General features: G+C 48.2%; 1 protein-coding gene across 14 annotated transcripts in view; it reads right to left on the reverse strand.

The window, feature by feature from the left end:
- The window catches only part of AGAP1 (ArfGAP with GTPase domain, ankyrin repeat and PH domain 1), a 559,975-nt gene that overhangs the window by 349,759 nt on the left and 195,415 nt on the right, over positions 1–14,801 (reverse strand). For 8 of the 14 annotated variants that reach the window (XM_044751551.2, XM_070489343.1, XM_044751552.2 and 5 more), the window contains exon 3: positions 11,121–11,208. In XM_044751551.2, the coding sequence (XP_044607486.1) occupies positions 11,121–11,208 (88 nt within the window). Of the gene's footprint in view, positions 1–10,421; positions 10,434–11,120; positions 11,209–14,801 lie in introns of all 14 variants that reach the window. The other 6 variants (XM_044751550.2, XM_070489338.1, XM_044751548.2 and 3 more) reach the window with 1 other exon arrangement.

Below are 14,801 nucleotides of genomic sequence, written 5' to 3' on the forward strand. Positions count from 1 at the left end.
GGAAGCTACCCTGGATGAATAAAGATGACATTGTGAGCTGAATCTGGTTTCCACTTCTGGCCTGGGTCAATCATCAACGAATTCATTAGGTCAAACCACTCGAACCATATCAAACTATCATCTTTTATAGATGATTGGCAGCTGTATGTAATGCACACACACACACAGTCTGGCCCAGTCCTTCTTGGGTCTCATGGCTGGTTCCCACCGATGCCTCAGCTGTTGAGTTGGCGGTACTTGACTCTTGCAGGACACAGGAGAACCTGAAGGCATCTCATTACATCACGGGTTCTCCCTTTGTCATTCTTTCTGATGTTTGGTCTACTCTGTTGCTGGTGTCTTAACTTTAACCTCCCTTATCTCCACGTCCTGGCCTTGGAGATTGCCATGACGCCAAACAGAAGTCTGTCCTCACAGTTCTAATGCCAAGCAGGCCTGATCTTAAAGGCTGGAACGGGGGCCGGCCCAGTGGCGCAGCGGTTAAGTGCACATGTTCCGCTTCTCGGCGGCCCGGGGTTCGCTGGTTCGGATCCTGGGTGTGAACATAGCACCACTTGGCAAAAGCCATGCTGTGGTAGGCATCCCATGTATAAAGCAGAGGAAGATGGGCATGGATGTTAGGTCAGGGCCAGTCTTCCTCAGCACAAAGAGGAGGACCGGCAGCAGTTAGCTCAGGGCTACTCTTCCTCAAAAAAAAAAAAAAAGGCTGCAATGTTTTCGTCAGACAACTTTGGCAACTCCATCCACAACCAGCCATGACTGGAGTGTGTGTTCTAGACATTCAAATACCTCCCAGGCCTCCTGTGGGATGGAAACCTCCCCACCTTGACCATGCAGCTTGGGCAGCTTCCCCAACCCTCCCCACTTTTCCTGGAACCAATAAAATTGATCGAGGGGGAAGAAAAAGTGGCAAGTAAAGACACTGCGGGGGAGAGACATGCAGAAAAATTATTTTATGAGCTCATCCTTTGAGATCCAAATAATGCTTAACATCCCAAAGACTAAGTTTTCTGCCCTTGAAGATGAAGACAGAAAATAACACCTGAAAAAGCCAGAGGTCCACAGCCTGACAGAGGCTGTGAAAGTCATTGACAGGGGCAGCGTTGGGGTGGTGAGTTCAAATAGCGCTCTGAGCACCTCTCCTAGGGCAGCAAGTTCTCACAACGCAACCCGGGTTTAACGGATCTGATTAGGGAAGAGATCCGCTTGTTGGTTATGACATAGGGACAGTAGGTGACTCAAGCAATGCCCATCAGAGGAGTCTCTGACTCTTTTGCTGGAGCTATTGAGAAAAACATTCAACTCTTCCTCCCCATCATCCATGCTGCCCGTCTCCTGTGAGCACTAAGGACCACGCGGTCATGAGGTCACCAAACGGGGAGACCCAGCCGAGGACACAGCCCAACAGGGGCAAGAGATGAGAGAGACAGGTTCCTCACTAGCTCACGTGGGTCAGTAGACGAGGGTGTTTCTAAAGCTGTAATCATCCCCTTAGCTGCTCCAGGTACGCGAGTTAATAAACTCCCCCTTTTCTACTTCGGCCCATTTGAGTGGATCACCGATCCCTTGCAACCAAGAGTCTGGACTAAGACAATGAACGTGGACCCTGTGGCCTGCAGATCAGAGTAGGCAGCTGCCCAGGCAGGTGGTGGCCTGGTCGGCTGCCAGCAAGATGGCAAAGTCAAGGAGCGAAGACAGGGGTAGATGGGGCAATGGACCAAAGTGGCACCCAAGAGCGGTTTAACTTTGAAAGACCCAAGACTATTTGCTAATGTGCAACAAAGTCATGCACTTAAAATTCTCAAACACACGGCTGGACTGAAATTTCTTTAGGGAAAATGATTTGTAATTTCAAATGCAAAACTTTCTAGACTGGAGTCTCCTTTTTCCTATTAAAAAAAAATGGTTTTTAACAACTTGGGATGTCATGAGGTTTCTTAAGGAAAGCAACAGTTGTGTCAACAGCACACGCTATACTACTTTGGGGATCTGTGAGTCCAAAGACGTAAATGAGTATTTGTGGGCTGCCTTGGGAACCCAGAAGCCTGCACGTCCCTTTTTGAGCGTTCACAGAGTCTCATTTGACCAGGTGTAAATAATGACCTCAAATCATAGTTATTTGTTCAGAAGGCTCTTCTCTCTGGAACGCACACGCTGAGCACAGGCCCAGTGCCCAGCTCTCAGTAGGCCCTGGGTTTCTTGTTGAATTAATTGTAACAATATGGGACGATGTGTTCTGAGTTCCAAACAACCAACTTAAAAAACACAGTTTGTCCTGCCAATTTTGTCAATGCCAAAAACATGACAACCTCCTTCTCGTAATTTTACAGCTTTATTTTTCTTGTTCAAATAAAGCAGAACACGCTTCTCGTTTATTTCTTTGTTGTTCTGGTAGTAATTTTAGCATCCTTCACCTGTTTTAGACAATATCACCTGATGCTCAATCTGGCTGCTGTGTGAGGAGGATTGAGTTAGTGGACCGTTACATAGATGAAGACAGTGACAGCGGTCAACGACATTTCTGTGGTTGAAGGCTGGGTTAGTATCTGAAATAGAGTATCTGAATCAATTTCCACTTTATCGAGTAAACCAACCTACTAGCAGGCTCGTAATCTTAAGGTTTACAAATAATCCTCGTTAAAAGTTACCATGTAATCATTATCACTTGGTTGCAAGTAACATGGTAAAATTATGCTGAAAAATTTAAACGGCTAAATTTCAAAACTACTCAAATTTTATTAGCGTTTACATATTTTTTTCATCGGAACATTAAACAGCACCCAAGAACGTGTTTTAGAAATAAGCCCTAACATCTGTTTAGCAGTGGTAGCTGACAAAATTTTTTTAAGTTTATTTGATTTGGAAAGGGTTTTTGGAGCTGACAGCTTAAACGCATTTCATGTGTCCCAGAAAATAAGGCTGGGTGTTTACATGGTTTGTTTCTAAGAAACTAAGTAAACATCCATTTAAAAAAAATACTGAAGATACACATGCTCCTTGAGAACACATTTACTGCCCTGACGAGAGAGACATCTGTTGGGAAACAATTCCAGGCAGAGTCCCGAAGGGAATGGATAGACAAACAGAGGGCCAGCCGGGCTGCAGTGACCTTACAGCCAGCAGGACCTCACTGCCACAGGAAGTGACCACTAGAACTCTCCGCCAGCGTGTGACACCGGCAGCCACAAATGGGCAGGGGAAGGCCACAGCACAGGCCCATTCAGACTTGGGGGAGCAGAACTGGACTCAAAGCACTGGGAATGAGAAGGCAAAGATGGCTGCTGACTCGCTCACCATAAGTGTCACCGTGCACTGAGCCTGCGTCCAACCTGAGACCCTCCTGATGTTGCAGCAAGTCCGTACAGCAGCCCCACCCCCATGTGTGAGAGAGACCTCACAACTCAGCCCCAGCCTAGAAAAACCTGAGAGGGGTGGTCAGCCCACTTTAAATTCTATTCATTTCTCTAGTATCCGAATTGCATGGTCAGGTCTGAGGTACCTGACACTATGGGGCGCTACTTTTGATGACCTGAGCTTTCCTTAGAGCTGCCAGAGTAACCAGGTTGATGAGGGAAGATGGTCTCTCACGCATATTGTAGCCTGGCCTGGGCTTGATCAAGGAGCATGGTTGGGCAGAGTGAGCAGGACACCAGGACCTGAAACCACACTTTGAGAACAGCCGAGGGGCTGGCCGACCATGTGGAGCAAGGAGACGCAGGGGCAAAGGAGCAGGGATCCTATTTAAAAGGCGTGGCTGGCTGAGCCCTCGCTCTTTGCCAGGGGCTGAAGCAGAGTCTGCTACACACATCCACCCTCTTACTCAGTCCCGACAACAACTGGAAAGTAGAGCAGAGTATCTCGCTGAGACAGGCTGGGAACCCCAAGTTTCAATGGCCACAGGCAAGAGAGGGCCTGATACAGAGGCTCAGAGTTTCTAGAAGGTAGTGTAGCCACTTTCCCTGGGGACCTTCAAGAGCCTAGGCAAGACGGGGTTGAGGGAGCAGTGTGGGGGAGGCAGCCCCTCCAGCCCTAAGCTCCTGCACCCCAGGTTCTCCTCAGCCTCCTGGCAAGACGCTCCAGCTCCCAGGACCATCTTGCTTCCCTCTCTTCTTTGCCCCACTCCATTCCTGAAATCATTCAACCCTTCCACACCATGTGTCTTTTGGGGAGGAGGACTGGCCCTGAGCTACCATCGGTGCCCATCTTCCTCTACTTTGTATGTGGGATGCCTCCACAGCATGGCTGATGAGTGGAGTAGGTCTGCACCTGAGATCCGAACCTGCGAACCTGGGCCACTGAAGTGGAGCGAGCAGAACTTTAACCACTTGGCCACAGGGCCAGCCCTCTTGCACACTATTTCTTAAGCCTCAATCATTAAAGAAGATGCTACACAATTATAAGTCTTTCCACCAGAATGGGAACCAGTTCGTTTCTTCCTGGGAACCCTCCAAGTCTTTGCCCAACTCTGTACAGCCATACATATCTCATTCTACCCCACTCTGCTTTATTGTGCTTCACAGATGTGTTTTGGACAAAACCCTCTACTGGCCAAAAGATTACCACTCGATGAAGGCTCCGATGGTGACTAGCATTTTTTAGCAATAAAGTATTTTTTAATTAAGGTATGTACTTTTTTTTTTAATGTAATGCAACCTTAATAGACTACAGTATAGTGTAAACATAACTTTTATATGCACTGGGAAACCAAAAATTTGTGACTCGCTTTATTGCAATAGTCTGGAACCCAACCCACAATTATCTCCCAGGGTGCCTGCATATCTGATGTAAACCAGATGACCGAAACAGACAAGCTTCTAGGCTCCTCTGGGAGAGATTTAAGAGATGGGACAAGCCCCGTGTCTTTCCCTGGTACCCAGCCACAAAACAGACGTACATTCGGAATTTCCTCTTACTTACGCTCAGAAAATCTCATTTCCTGTCTTGCGTTGCATGAATTTCCTACCTTATCATCTCACCCATTTTCTGTAACATTGTAAACTCTTCCTTAGCTAGTAGTTATAGTCACTCTCAGTAGCTAACATTTTCTCCCAAAATGCTTCCTAATTAGCAGGATGTTCCCCTTTCTTCTGTCTCCCTTATCTGTTGCAGACTCTTCTCTTCATATGGGAGAAACTCCCATTATCTTCCCACTGGGGAAGGATGCTGCTTCCCCTCCCTCTCGGGGACAAATTTCCTAGTTACAAGTCAGCGTTTTCTGTTTTCGGGAGAGAGGGAGGGGAGTTGGCTGGAGGAAGCTGCAGGTTGCTGCCACCCTTGTGTGGTCACCGCCAGGAAGAATGGGAGAGCACAGAGACGAAGGCATCATCCTCCGGGAGGTGAGAGGCAGTGCCATCGCAGCCTTTCCGCTGGCATGTCCCCCATTACCAGGCTCTTGGCCAGGAAGCTGCCAGCTGCTGGTCTAGATAGAATCGGGGCTGCCACAGCTTTAGAGCTTTTCTCCCCAAAATGTGAGCTGGTTAAGAGTCTACGAGAAGCTGGAGATTCACGCACTGAAGGAATGAGAGTCCCCGATGAATTAAACTCATGAGGACCTGGGAAGGAGAGTCAACTGCTCCCAGGTCATGCCCGGCTCACGTCCTTCGTCTGGTTGCCGCTGACCCTTGCTCCCTCCCCGGCGGGCAACTGCTGGGCCTCAGCGGCAGGCAGGCCCCTGCCCTCCTTTCATGGCTTTCACATCTGGATGAGGAATTATTCCAGATTTGGAACAAAAGAAGGATTTCAGACAACATGACTTCATCCTGGCACTTTTCACCCCATTTAGCAGCCTGTAGTTCCTTAAAAAATTAGCTAAGAGCAGTGAATTTTATAACCACAGGAAGGAAGCTCTATGGCATCTGGAAGTTTGTCTCTACCGACCTTATAATCTTCCATTCAGTCCACGAGACGGTTTAGTACAGTCTTAGAGAGCTGGTGGCCGCTCTCCCCTGAACTCAGATACACCACCATGAAGGCTGCTGCCAGGTTTCGGCTTGACTGGGCTCCAGGGTCCTTCCAGACAAGCTGCCCGGCACAGCTAAGCAGGGCCCACTGCATGAAGGAGGATTAACACAGAGAGAGATGTCATGGAGACAAGGTCGTGGAGCAATGACTCTGTTCTGAAGCTCAAAAACCTCAGGGATCCCACAATCTCCCCCTCTGAGTAAAGCGTCTCAGGGTGGGTCCATACTTTCTATCAGATTCCCAGATCACGCTGCATGGCCTGATCTTCCTTCCTTTTTCTTTCTTTTTTTAAATCTTGAAGCAAGAATGTTAAAAACTGGCGGTCACATGGGGTCTGTGGTGGGGAAGGCGAGGTGCACAGTGAATATTAAGCAGATAAACACACGAGGTGGAAACTCAGATTACAGGCCCGAACATCATTCACAATTCTAATTAGCAGCCATTAATAGGGCACTAACGGTAAAGGGGTAATTTTCATCTGATTCTCTTTATTCAAAGCGAATGACAGCTGTGAAATTCCCATCAGAGGTGTAAAGGTCACACGTAAGCTGATCCAATCTTTGTGAAGTTCTAGAACAAACTAGCAGTGAGCATTGTCAGGGAGGTCTGGGGCAGCTAACCGCTCCTCTTGTCACCAAGACGTAACAGGGCAACCTCAGCAGTTCCAAATGCAGCTTCTGTTTAAACATCGTATGTGTCTAATGTACATACTGTTGTGGGTTGAATTCTGTCCCATAAAAGATACATTCAACAGGCTGGCCCAGGGCGTAGCAGTTAAGTCTGCACGCTCCACTCTGGCGGCCCAGGGTTCAAAGGTTTGGCTCCCAGGCACAGACCTACACACTGCTCATCAAGCTGTGCTGTGGTGGCATCCCACATACAAAATGGAGAAACACTGTCACAGATGTTAGCCCAGGGACAATCCTCCTCAAGCAAACAGAGGAAGATTGGCAACAGACGTTAGCTAAGGGCCAAGCTTCTTCACCAAAAAAAAAAAAAAAAGGCAGGGGAGTGGTTTATGTTCAAGTTTTTGACCCCGACATCCCCGCTGTGACCTTATTTGGAAACAAGTAGATGTGTAGATGTGATCAAGTTAAGATGAGGTCATACTGGAGTAGAGTGGTCCCTAAATTCAGCGACTGGTGTCCTCATGACAAGAGGGGAAATCTGGACACAGAGACACAGACACAGGGAGAAGGCCATGTGACGACAGAGGCAGAGGTCACAGTGATGCATCTAAAAGCCAAGAAATGCCAGAAGTTGTCAGTACACCAGCAGCAAGGAGAGGCATGGACCAGATTGCCCCTCAGGGCCTCCAGAAGGAACCAGCGCTGCCAGCACCTTGGTCTCGGACTTCTGGCCTCAAGAATGTGAGAATAAATTTCTGCTGGGTTTTTTTTTTTTGGAGGAAGATTAGCCCTGAGCTAACATCTGCTGCCCATATACGTGGGACGCCTACCACAGCACGGCTTTTGCCAAGCGGTGCCATGTCCGCACCCGGGATCCGAACCGGCGAACCCCAGGCAGCTGAGAAGCGGAATGTGTGAACTTAACCGCTGCGCCACTGGTCTGGCCCAATTTCTGCTGTTTTAAGCGACCCAGTTTGTAGTAATTTGTCATGGCAGCCCTCAGCCTCAGTAATACATAGATCTCTCTCACACACACACACGCACGCACACACACACACAATTAAAAGGCAATCTGCCTGTACAAAAATTTTACTCTTTGGATTATTTTCATGGAATCACAGGCTCCCTACTGAGTTACCCACTTCTGCATTCTTAACTCACTAATTAAAAAACACACACCATCTTTAAATCCATCCCTCATTTAAATGGCATCTTTAAAATTATCTAAACCGTGTGAGTCAGCTTTCTTTGCTACAAGAATAAAATATGAACCAAAATGTATCACACAATTAAAACACAACAGATGTTATCCTCTGAGATCCTGCTAAAGTCGATCTGATGGAAAGTACGCTCCGGTGAAGGTCTGGAGGTCATCCTGCACCAGAGCTTCCTTCCGGGAGAGGACTCGCTTCCAAAAACAGGAGGCCCTCACCACCTTAACCGCCCAGCAATCTAAAGATGCCCACCGCAGGTCAGAGTAATGTTAAAGGATATTTACACATTAATTAAATCAAAAGAACAACCGTGTGCAGACATGAGAAGAGCAGGGAGCTTCAATGAGCAGCGTGGATAGGCAGATCACACACCCACACCAGCAGCAACATGCCTTTCATTTAACCTTGCTGCCCACGTGTGGCCGGAAGGCAACTGATCCCACTAGCAGTTATAAGAGGAAAGGAAGATAAATTAGAAGGTAGTAATAACAGCAAGAAATGGAAGCGTCTCACAGCTAGCTCAAAGCCCCACCCTTTCAGCCTGGCGCCCATGATGCCCATCACCAGCTGTGGTCTCACCTGACCCTTTGTCTACGGAAGTGGTCGCAAGTGGGGCTGAGCTATAATTGGCTTCGTCCACCTCCTGCACACCCCGGAGAGGATTCCCATGACCCTGATGCTCCCCATAAACCTGGGAGATGATACTCTACATTTCAGCTCCAGTAGCATTCCATATGCAAAGCTTCTCAATGAAGGGAGAACAGGTAATCAATTGACGTTAACACATTTGACAAGAATTGAAATCACTTTCCAGATACAGGCTCACTCATGGTGATAAAGAACTTCAGTGCAAGACAGCAAGAGGTCAAGGCTTTCTCATTCATTTCCTTTCAGAAACAACCAGTTACGGTTCCCTCTTGCCGCCACGTGGACCGTGGACAGTCAGTGGGAGTCAGCTCCCTGGTCTCACTGAGAGGCAAAGATGAGGCCACCTGCCTAGTCCCAGGCAGGCACAGGGGGCCGGCCCCTGGGAAACGGATTTGCCGGGGCTCAGGGGCTTCCAGTTACAAGGTGGCATCTGTCTTCACAATCTTCAGCACCCAGAGGCCCTGGGGCACATCCCCTAGGGTGCACCTGGGTGGGGTGCTGCTCTAAGCTCTCAGAGCCCCTGGAGAACAATCCCCTTGACCTGAGGTGCATCGATGGGTGGTCAGGTGGCCAGGTGAGCTTCTGAAGAGCATGGGAAAAGATCATGGACCACCTCCCCGCTGGCCAGGCCTTGGGCACGGGCCCCTCCAAGGGGACGAGCTATTTCCACTTTGCAGGTGGAGGGATGGCCTTTCCTGTACTCATGCATCCTTTTCTATCCTTTAAAATAACGTATTTTTAAAATCGTAGGTGATACCATGAAATTTCAGCAGAATGAAATGTGTTCCTTGAAAAATTAAAGAAGTGGGACTATTAGAAATAACAGTTTAGGTCCCCCCACTGGGTGCAACTTTTACTTTTGAAGTATGAACATTCAAGAGAAATGCCTTCATGCTAATCAAAATACAAGAGCCCCTTGCAAAGAAATCACACTCAGACCCAAATTTGACGGAACCAACTGTGAACACCCGAAGGGGACACAGAAAAAGCCACAATAGTGACAAAATAGCACTGCATGGGGAAGGGAAAGGCATCTGTGAGCAAGACAGCCAGTGACTGTCACTCTAGCCACACCAGACACTGAACCAAATGCCAGAGAAGCTGGAGCATTAGCATCACTCCAGGGGCCCACACCACGGAGGCTCCAGGACCCCCAGCTAACATCCAGAGCGTTCCAGGGACGGGCTTACAGATTTACTCAATGATCATTTCACTTGCGGCCAGTTTAACCAGCCCCTTTGCAGGTGCTGTCATCAACCTCCACAATAGCTAGCCCCCAGGAATCAGCAGAAAACCCAAGAAAAAAAACTCAAAAGGACTCTCTAGGTGGAATCAAAATGACCGTGGCTACAATCCACGCTCAGACACAAAGGAACAAATAAAACAGAGGCCAGAAGAAGTGAGAAAGACTTCTAACTTGATCACCTTCCTTCCTCTCTCTAAATCATGCAGCTTTCTAGCACCTGTAAACATTCTTCATTGGATAGTCAGGCTTTTTCTGATTCCCACATACTCGCCTTCACTTCTAATCTTCCTAAATTGTCAACTCAGTGTGGATCATAAAAAAAGTGGGTCTCTCCCCAGTGTGACTACCTCAAGGATGTGACCACCTTGAGGCTTTTAGGAAACAACTGCAAAATTCTGCAAAATATTGGCAGCGCCCCAAGCAAAGATAGCCACAGAATTCCATCTTCCATACCCTTCTGAATGGTTACATGGTTTCCAGGACAAGAGTTAAACACTAGAACAGGTGTTACAGGAAACATGTGAAGCTACTCAGGACTACTGCTAAAAACACATCTAAGGGACAAAACAGGGTGAAATGTTTAACTTAAAAAAAAGAGGATAAAATGAAACAAAATCGGATGAGACACAGAACGAGGAGGGAAGGGAAGACTACAGTACAAGTTGTGCCTCTCCTCTCTCTGCAAACAAGACAAGCGCTGCCATGAAGAAAATGTATAGTTACCTGCATCCATATCTGCAAAGAATGGAACAGCCAGTAAGAAAAAGAAGGAACCAGAAATTCAGTGTCTCAGAGTTGGAGTTTAAAAGGTTATATGGAGAGAAAATATAATTTAGAAAACTGCGTGTGAACTCTATCTTGATTAGAGGGACACGGGGGCTAAGTGGCTTCCAGATCATTACTGTCATAATTGTATTTAAAGCAAAAAACAAAATATGGATATGTTAACTGAAGACGTAAATGCCTCATGGCAAAAGAAATATCTCATTCTCATGCAAAATGATTATTAAATGTTCAGAATACAATATAAGGGGAGAAACATACTCAAACATATGGTGGTGGGATCTGAAAAGCTTGTATCTGTGACTAAGTAACAGTCTATACAAATTACGGATACACTCAATATCCAGATCAGAGAAACATCTGAGCAATATTTAAGGAGTAGCACTGGATTAACGTTTAAAAAGACAGAATCATTAGACAGGAAATAAATTCAATAGCATTTCATGGTTCTACTCGATTGCTCCAAACGCCAAAGTTAGCTAAAAATACTACAGAATGATATACCTGGAGATTTTTACTGCTCAGTATTTTATTACTTTCTTGACATGTGATGCATCAAAGTAATGATTTAGGATATCTACAGAAAAATTTTAAAAACTAAACTCTCTGAAGCTGGAGACTGCCTGCCCAACAGCATACCTTCTGGAGACTCCTCCTGGACGTACGTGCCGGTCAGGTACCGGTGCACCAGGGCCGACTTGCCGCTGGCCAGGTTACCCACAATTCCCTGGAACAAAGCAACAGACGATCGATCAGTATCATCACAGGGCTCGATTTGGCAATCTGCAAACACAGAAAGGTTAAAAGGCACTGGAACCCCAAACACAATCACAGCCAAGCATTGGCTGGATGGCCAAAATTTGGCTCATTAAACCGTCTGTTGGAGTGAAGGGGATTCCAACACCTTCAATTAACATCTGACGTTCTCATCAGCCTCGCCAGCTCTCCAGGCAGGTCAGCGCCAGTGGAACACCCACTGGTGATGGTATCTTCCAGATGCCCTGAGCCTGAGCGGTGGTTACAACAGGCAAGTATGCAGTGAGTCAGCCCACCAACATGTACTGTGCACCCTTCACATACTCACAAGGCACCATGTGAAATGGGACTCAATGGCAGTACCGAGCAATGCGAGGATAAGAGGGATATTCTGGTGTATTCCATCACAACTTCGGGGTAGAATTTCAGAGCTGGGTGAGACTAGTGGAAAAGCCACTCAGGGAGGGAAAAGTGTGGGGAGAGACTGGAGGGGCAAAGCTTGGACCAAGGCAGCGAGGAGGAGAGCAAGTCTGCATCCCAGCAACACGGGGGCCACGCTGCAGGACTGAGAAGAGGACAGAGCGGGTCCCATGTCAAGGTAGCAGAGATGGTCGCACTGGGTAAAGACGGCCGTGAGGGCCACTGCTCTAGCAAGGGAGAGCAAGCAGGTTGAAACGGACGAGGAAAACACAGTAATCTGCAGGCAATGGCGGCCGTGTGGTCCTTCTTCAGACAAAGCTTCCCTGTCCACGCAGCGGGGATCCCGGGACTCGAGGAGGGCCGGCCCCTCAGGGAGCCTTCCCTTTCCCTGTGCTGGGGAGCTCGACCCCCCTCCACCTTCTCTGCAAAGCTACTGATCCAGAACCTCGTCCCACATGCTAATTTTTAACCTCCTGTATTTAATCTCCCCCACAAGAACTTTCCTATCTGCCTTTGAGGAGGATCAGATCAATTCTTTAAGAAAAACAAAACAACAGACCTGCCCTTGGACAGAGGGGCCCTCCTATGAAGAGCCCGCCTCCCGCTGTCCACCAGGGACAGGCCTCAAGGCTGCTCCTCCCCATCAGCTCGGGGCCCCACTCCTGCCTCCACCCTAACAATCTGAACTTCTGACCCTACGGCTACGAGGATGCTGCCCCTGAGGTCACCAACGACTTCCATTTCTAAAACCACTAGCCTTTCTCTGGCTCCTGACCCAGTGCCATCACCAGAAGCTGTAGATGAGATTCTCTTTCTTCCGACTTTCTATCCCGGGCTTCCTCCTTGAATTCCCTCTCAGCTCACCTGGGCCCCTTCCCTAGATCTCCTAGATTGTCCTAGATTCTTCTAGCTCCTCGATCCTAACACCCCCGAGTGTGCCTGGCCACAGTGTACCTACACTCACTAAGCTGATTACAGAAACTCATTCTCCAGCCCCCTTTCACCCCCCAGTGCCAGGTGTTCCTACCCAACCCCGCCAGGACTACACAAGTTCTTCGTACACATCCGGACACCATCTACACTGCTACCCAAACCCCAGCACATCCAAATCTTGCCATTCTCTCCCCAACCTGCTCATCATCCTCCATGACCACATCCCCACCCAGCCTCTCAAACCAGAAACCTGGAAAGCCCTCCCTGACGCTTCCCCTCGCCCCCAGCTGGAAGTCACATCTTCACAATCACGTCGGGACAGGCTGTGTTGTCCGCTGAATCTTGGGAGCAGCTTTGAGCTCACTGCCTCCCGCGAGCTTCCCCTCTTCACCTGGAGAATATCAAACACATTCTTTAAAATTACCACTGTGAAAATGTTACTCCCTCATTTCACAACCCCAGGGAGAGTCCCAGTGCCTGCAGGCCAAAGTCCAAATGTGCAGGAACAAAGAACGAATGGCCTCCCTCCCAGTCCTCACACACAGCATCGCTGTGGGCACAGAGGCCCGGCGGCAGGTCTGTGAACTTACCGCATGAACACTGCACTCTTCCTTCCACCTGGGCACCCCTCCCTTCTTCACCTGATGAGAGTTTTAGACGGCCTCCCCGCTTCTCCTTCACATACCCAAAAGGCCTTGCACTGTCACTGGTGACATTCTTGGCTCCATCATCCACTACACTCAGGTCCCTCCTTGAAGACCAAAAACTACGTCTCTGGATACCGGCAAGGACACCAAGTCTGAATCCCTACACTGATCAGAGTTTTCAGCCCCAACAAAGTGTCTAGTAAATATGAGATGGAAGGATGGAGAGATGAATGGAGGGATGGAGGCAGGAAGGGATGGATGGATGGATGGATGGATGGGTGGATGGATGGGTGGATGGGTGGATAGAGGGAGGGAGGGAGGGATGAAAGGAAGGATGGATGGATGGATGATGGAGGGATGGAAAGATGAATGGATGGATGGATGGAAGGATGAATGAATGGATGAATGGATGGATGGATGGATGGATGGATGGAAGGATGGATGGATGGACGGAAGGAAGGATGGATGAATGGATGGATGGATGGATGATGGATAGATGGAAGGATGGACGGATGGATAGAGGGATGGAGGGATGGATGGATGGAGGGATGGATGAACGAATGGATAGATGGATGGATGGATGGATAAATGGAAGGAGGAATGGATGGATAGACGGAAGGATGAATGAATGAATGGATGGATGGATGGATGATGTATGGATGGACAGAAGAGACGGAGGGAGATTTGTTGGTGGATAAATGAATGATGATGCCAACAACTAGAAGAGCAAACACAGGAGTGAACAAATTTGGCATGAGATTGTGGGCTATACGTTAAAATCTGACCTTTCTAAAATCCTTAACCCATCCTGCCCCTCTCCCCAGTCACAGCCCTTTCATCTCTCAGCTTCCCACTCCTTGCCTTGTCTTCCATACTCCAGCTACCAAACCGCATCCTAACAGGCCTTGCTCTCTCCAGACAGCTAGACCTTTCCCCATCAATCACTGCCCAAAACACTACTCCTACTCGTTGGTCAGCAATCAGTTCAGATGTCGCCTCCTCTGAGAAGTCTTCTGAATGCCACAGCCTCAGCCACAACCACGCCTCTCCTCAAGGCATCCTTAGTGCCCTTCTCATCATGCTGGCTTGTGGACTTATCTCTTTATTTTACCAATCTCACTACATGGGTGTGACTCTCTCCAATGCCGACAATTCCCTAAGGGCAGGGACTGTGTCTCATTTGTCGCTGGCTTCTCTGTACCCCAGCCTTGACCCCAGCCCAAAGCAGACCCAACAACACCAGCTGAATAAATGAATGAACCACATGCTAATGAGTATAAATGAGATGCTTTATTACCACGGCTCAAAGGCAGACGACGTGGACAGATCCTAAATAAAGTTGTTTCCCTTCCTGACTCGACTTCTGTCTCCTTTTTTACCTTGGGCCTCTATAATCTCACAATTTCTACCTATTAATTATTCTTTTGCTCCAGGGCACCTGCTGTTTGTCAGCTTCGTGCTGAGAAAATCCAAAACAGTATGCCGCAGAATTAAATTTTTAATTAAGATTCGAGTTCCTCTTTTCTGAGGAGGAAAATGCTCAGAATCCCACATGGAGCAGCCC

The sequence above is a fragment of the Equus asinus genome, chromosome 19 (assembly GCF_041296235.1).
Source record: "Equus asinus isolate D_3611 breed Donkey chromosome 19, EquAss-T2T_v2, whole genome shotgun sequence".
Classification (NCBI taxonomy): Eukaryota; Metazoa; Chordata; class Mammalia; order Perissodactyla; family Equidae; genus Equus; species Equus asinus.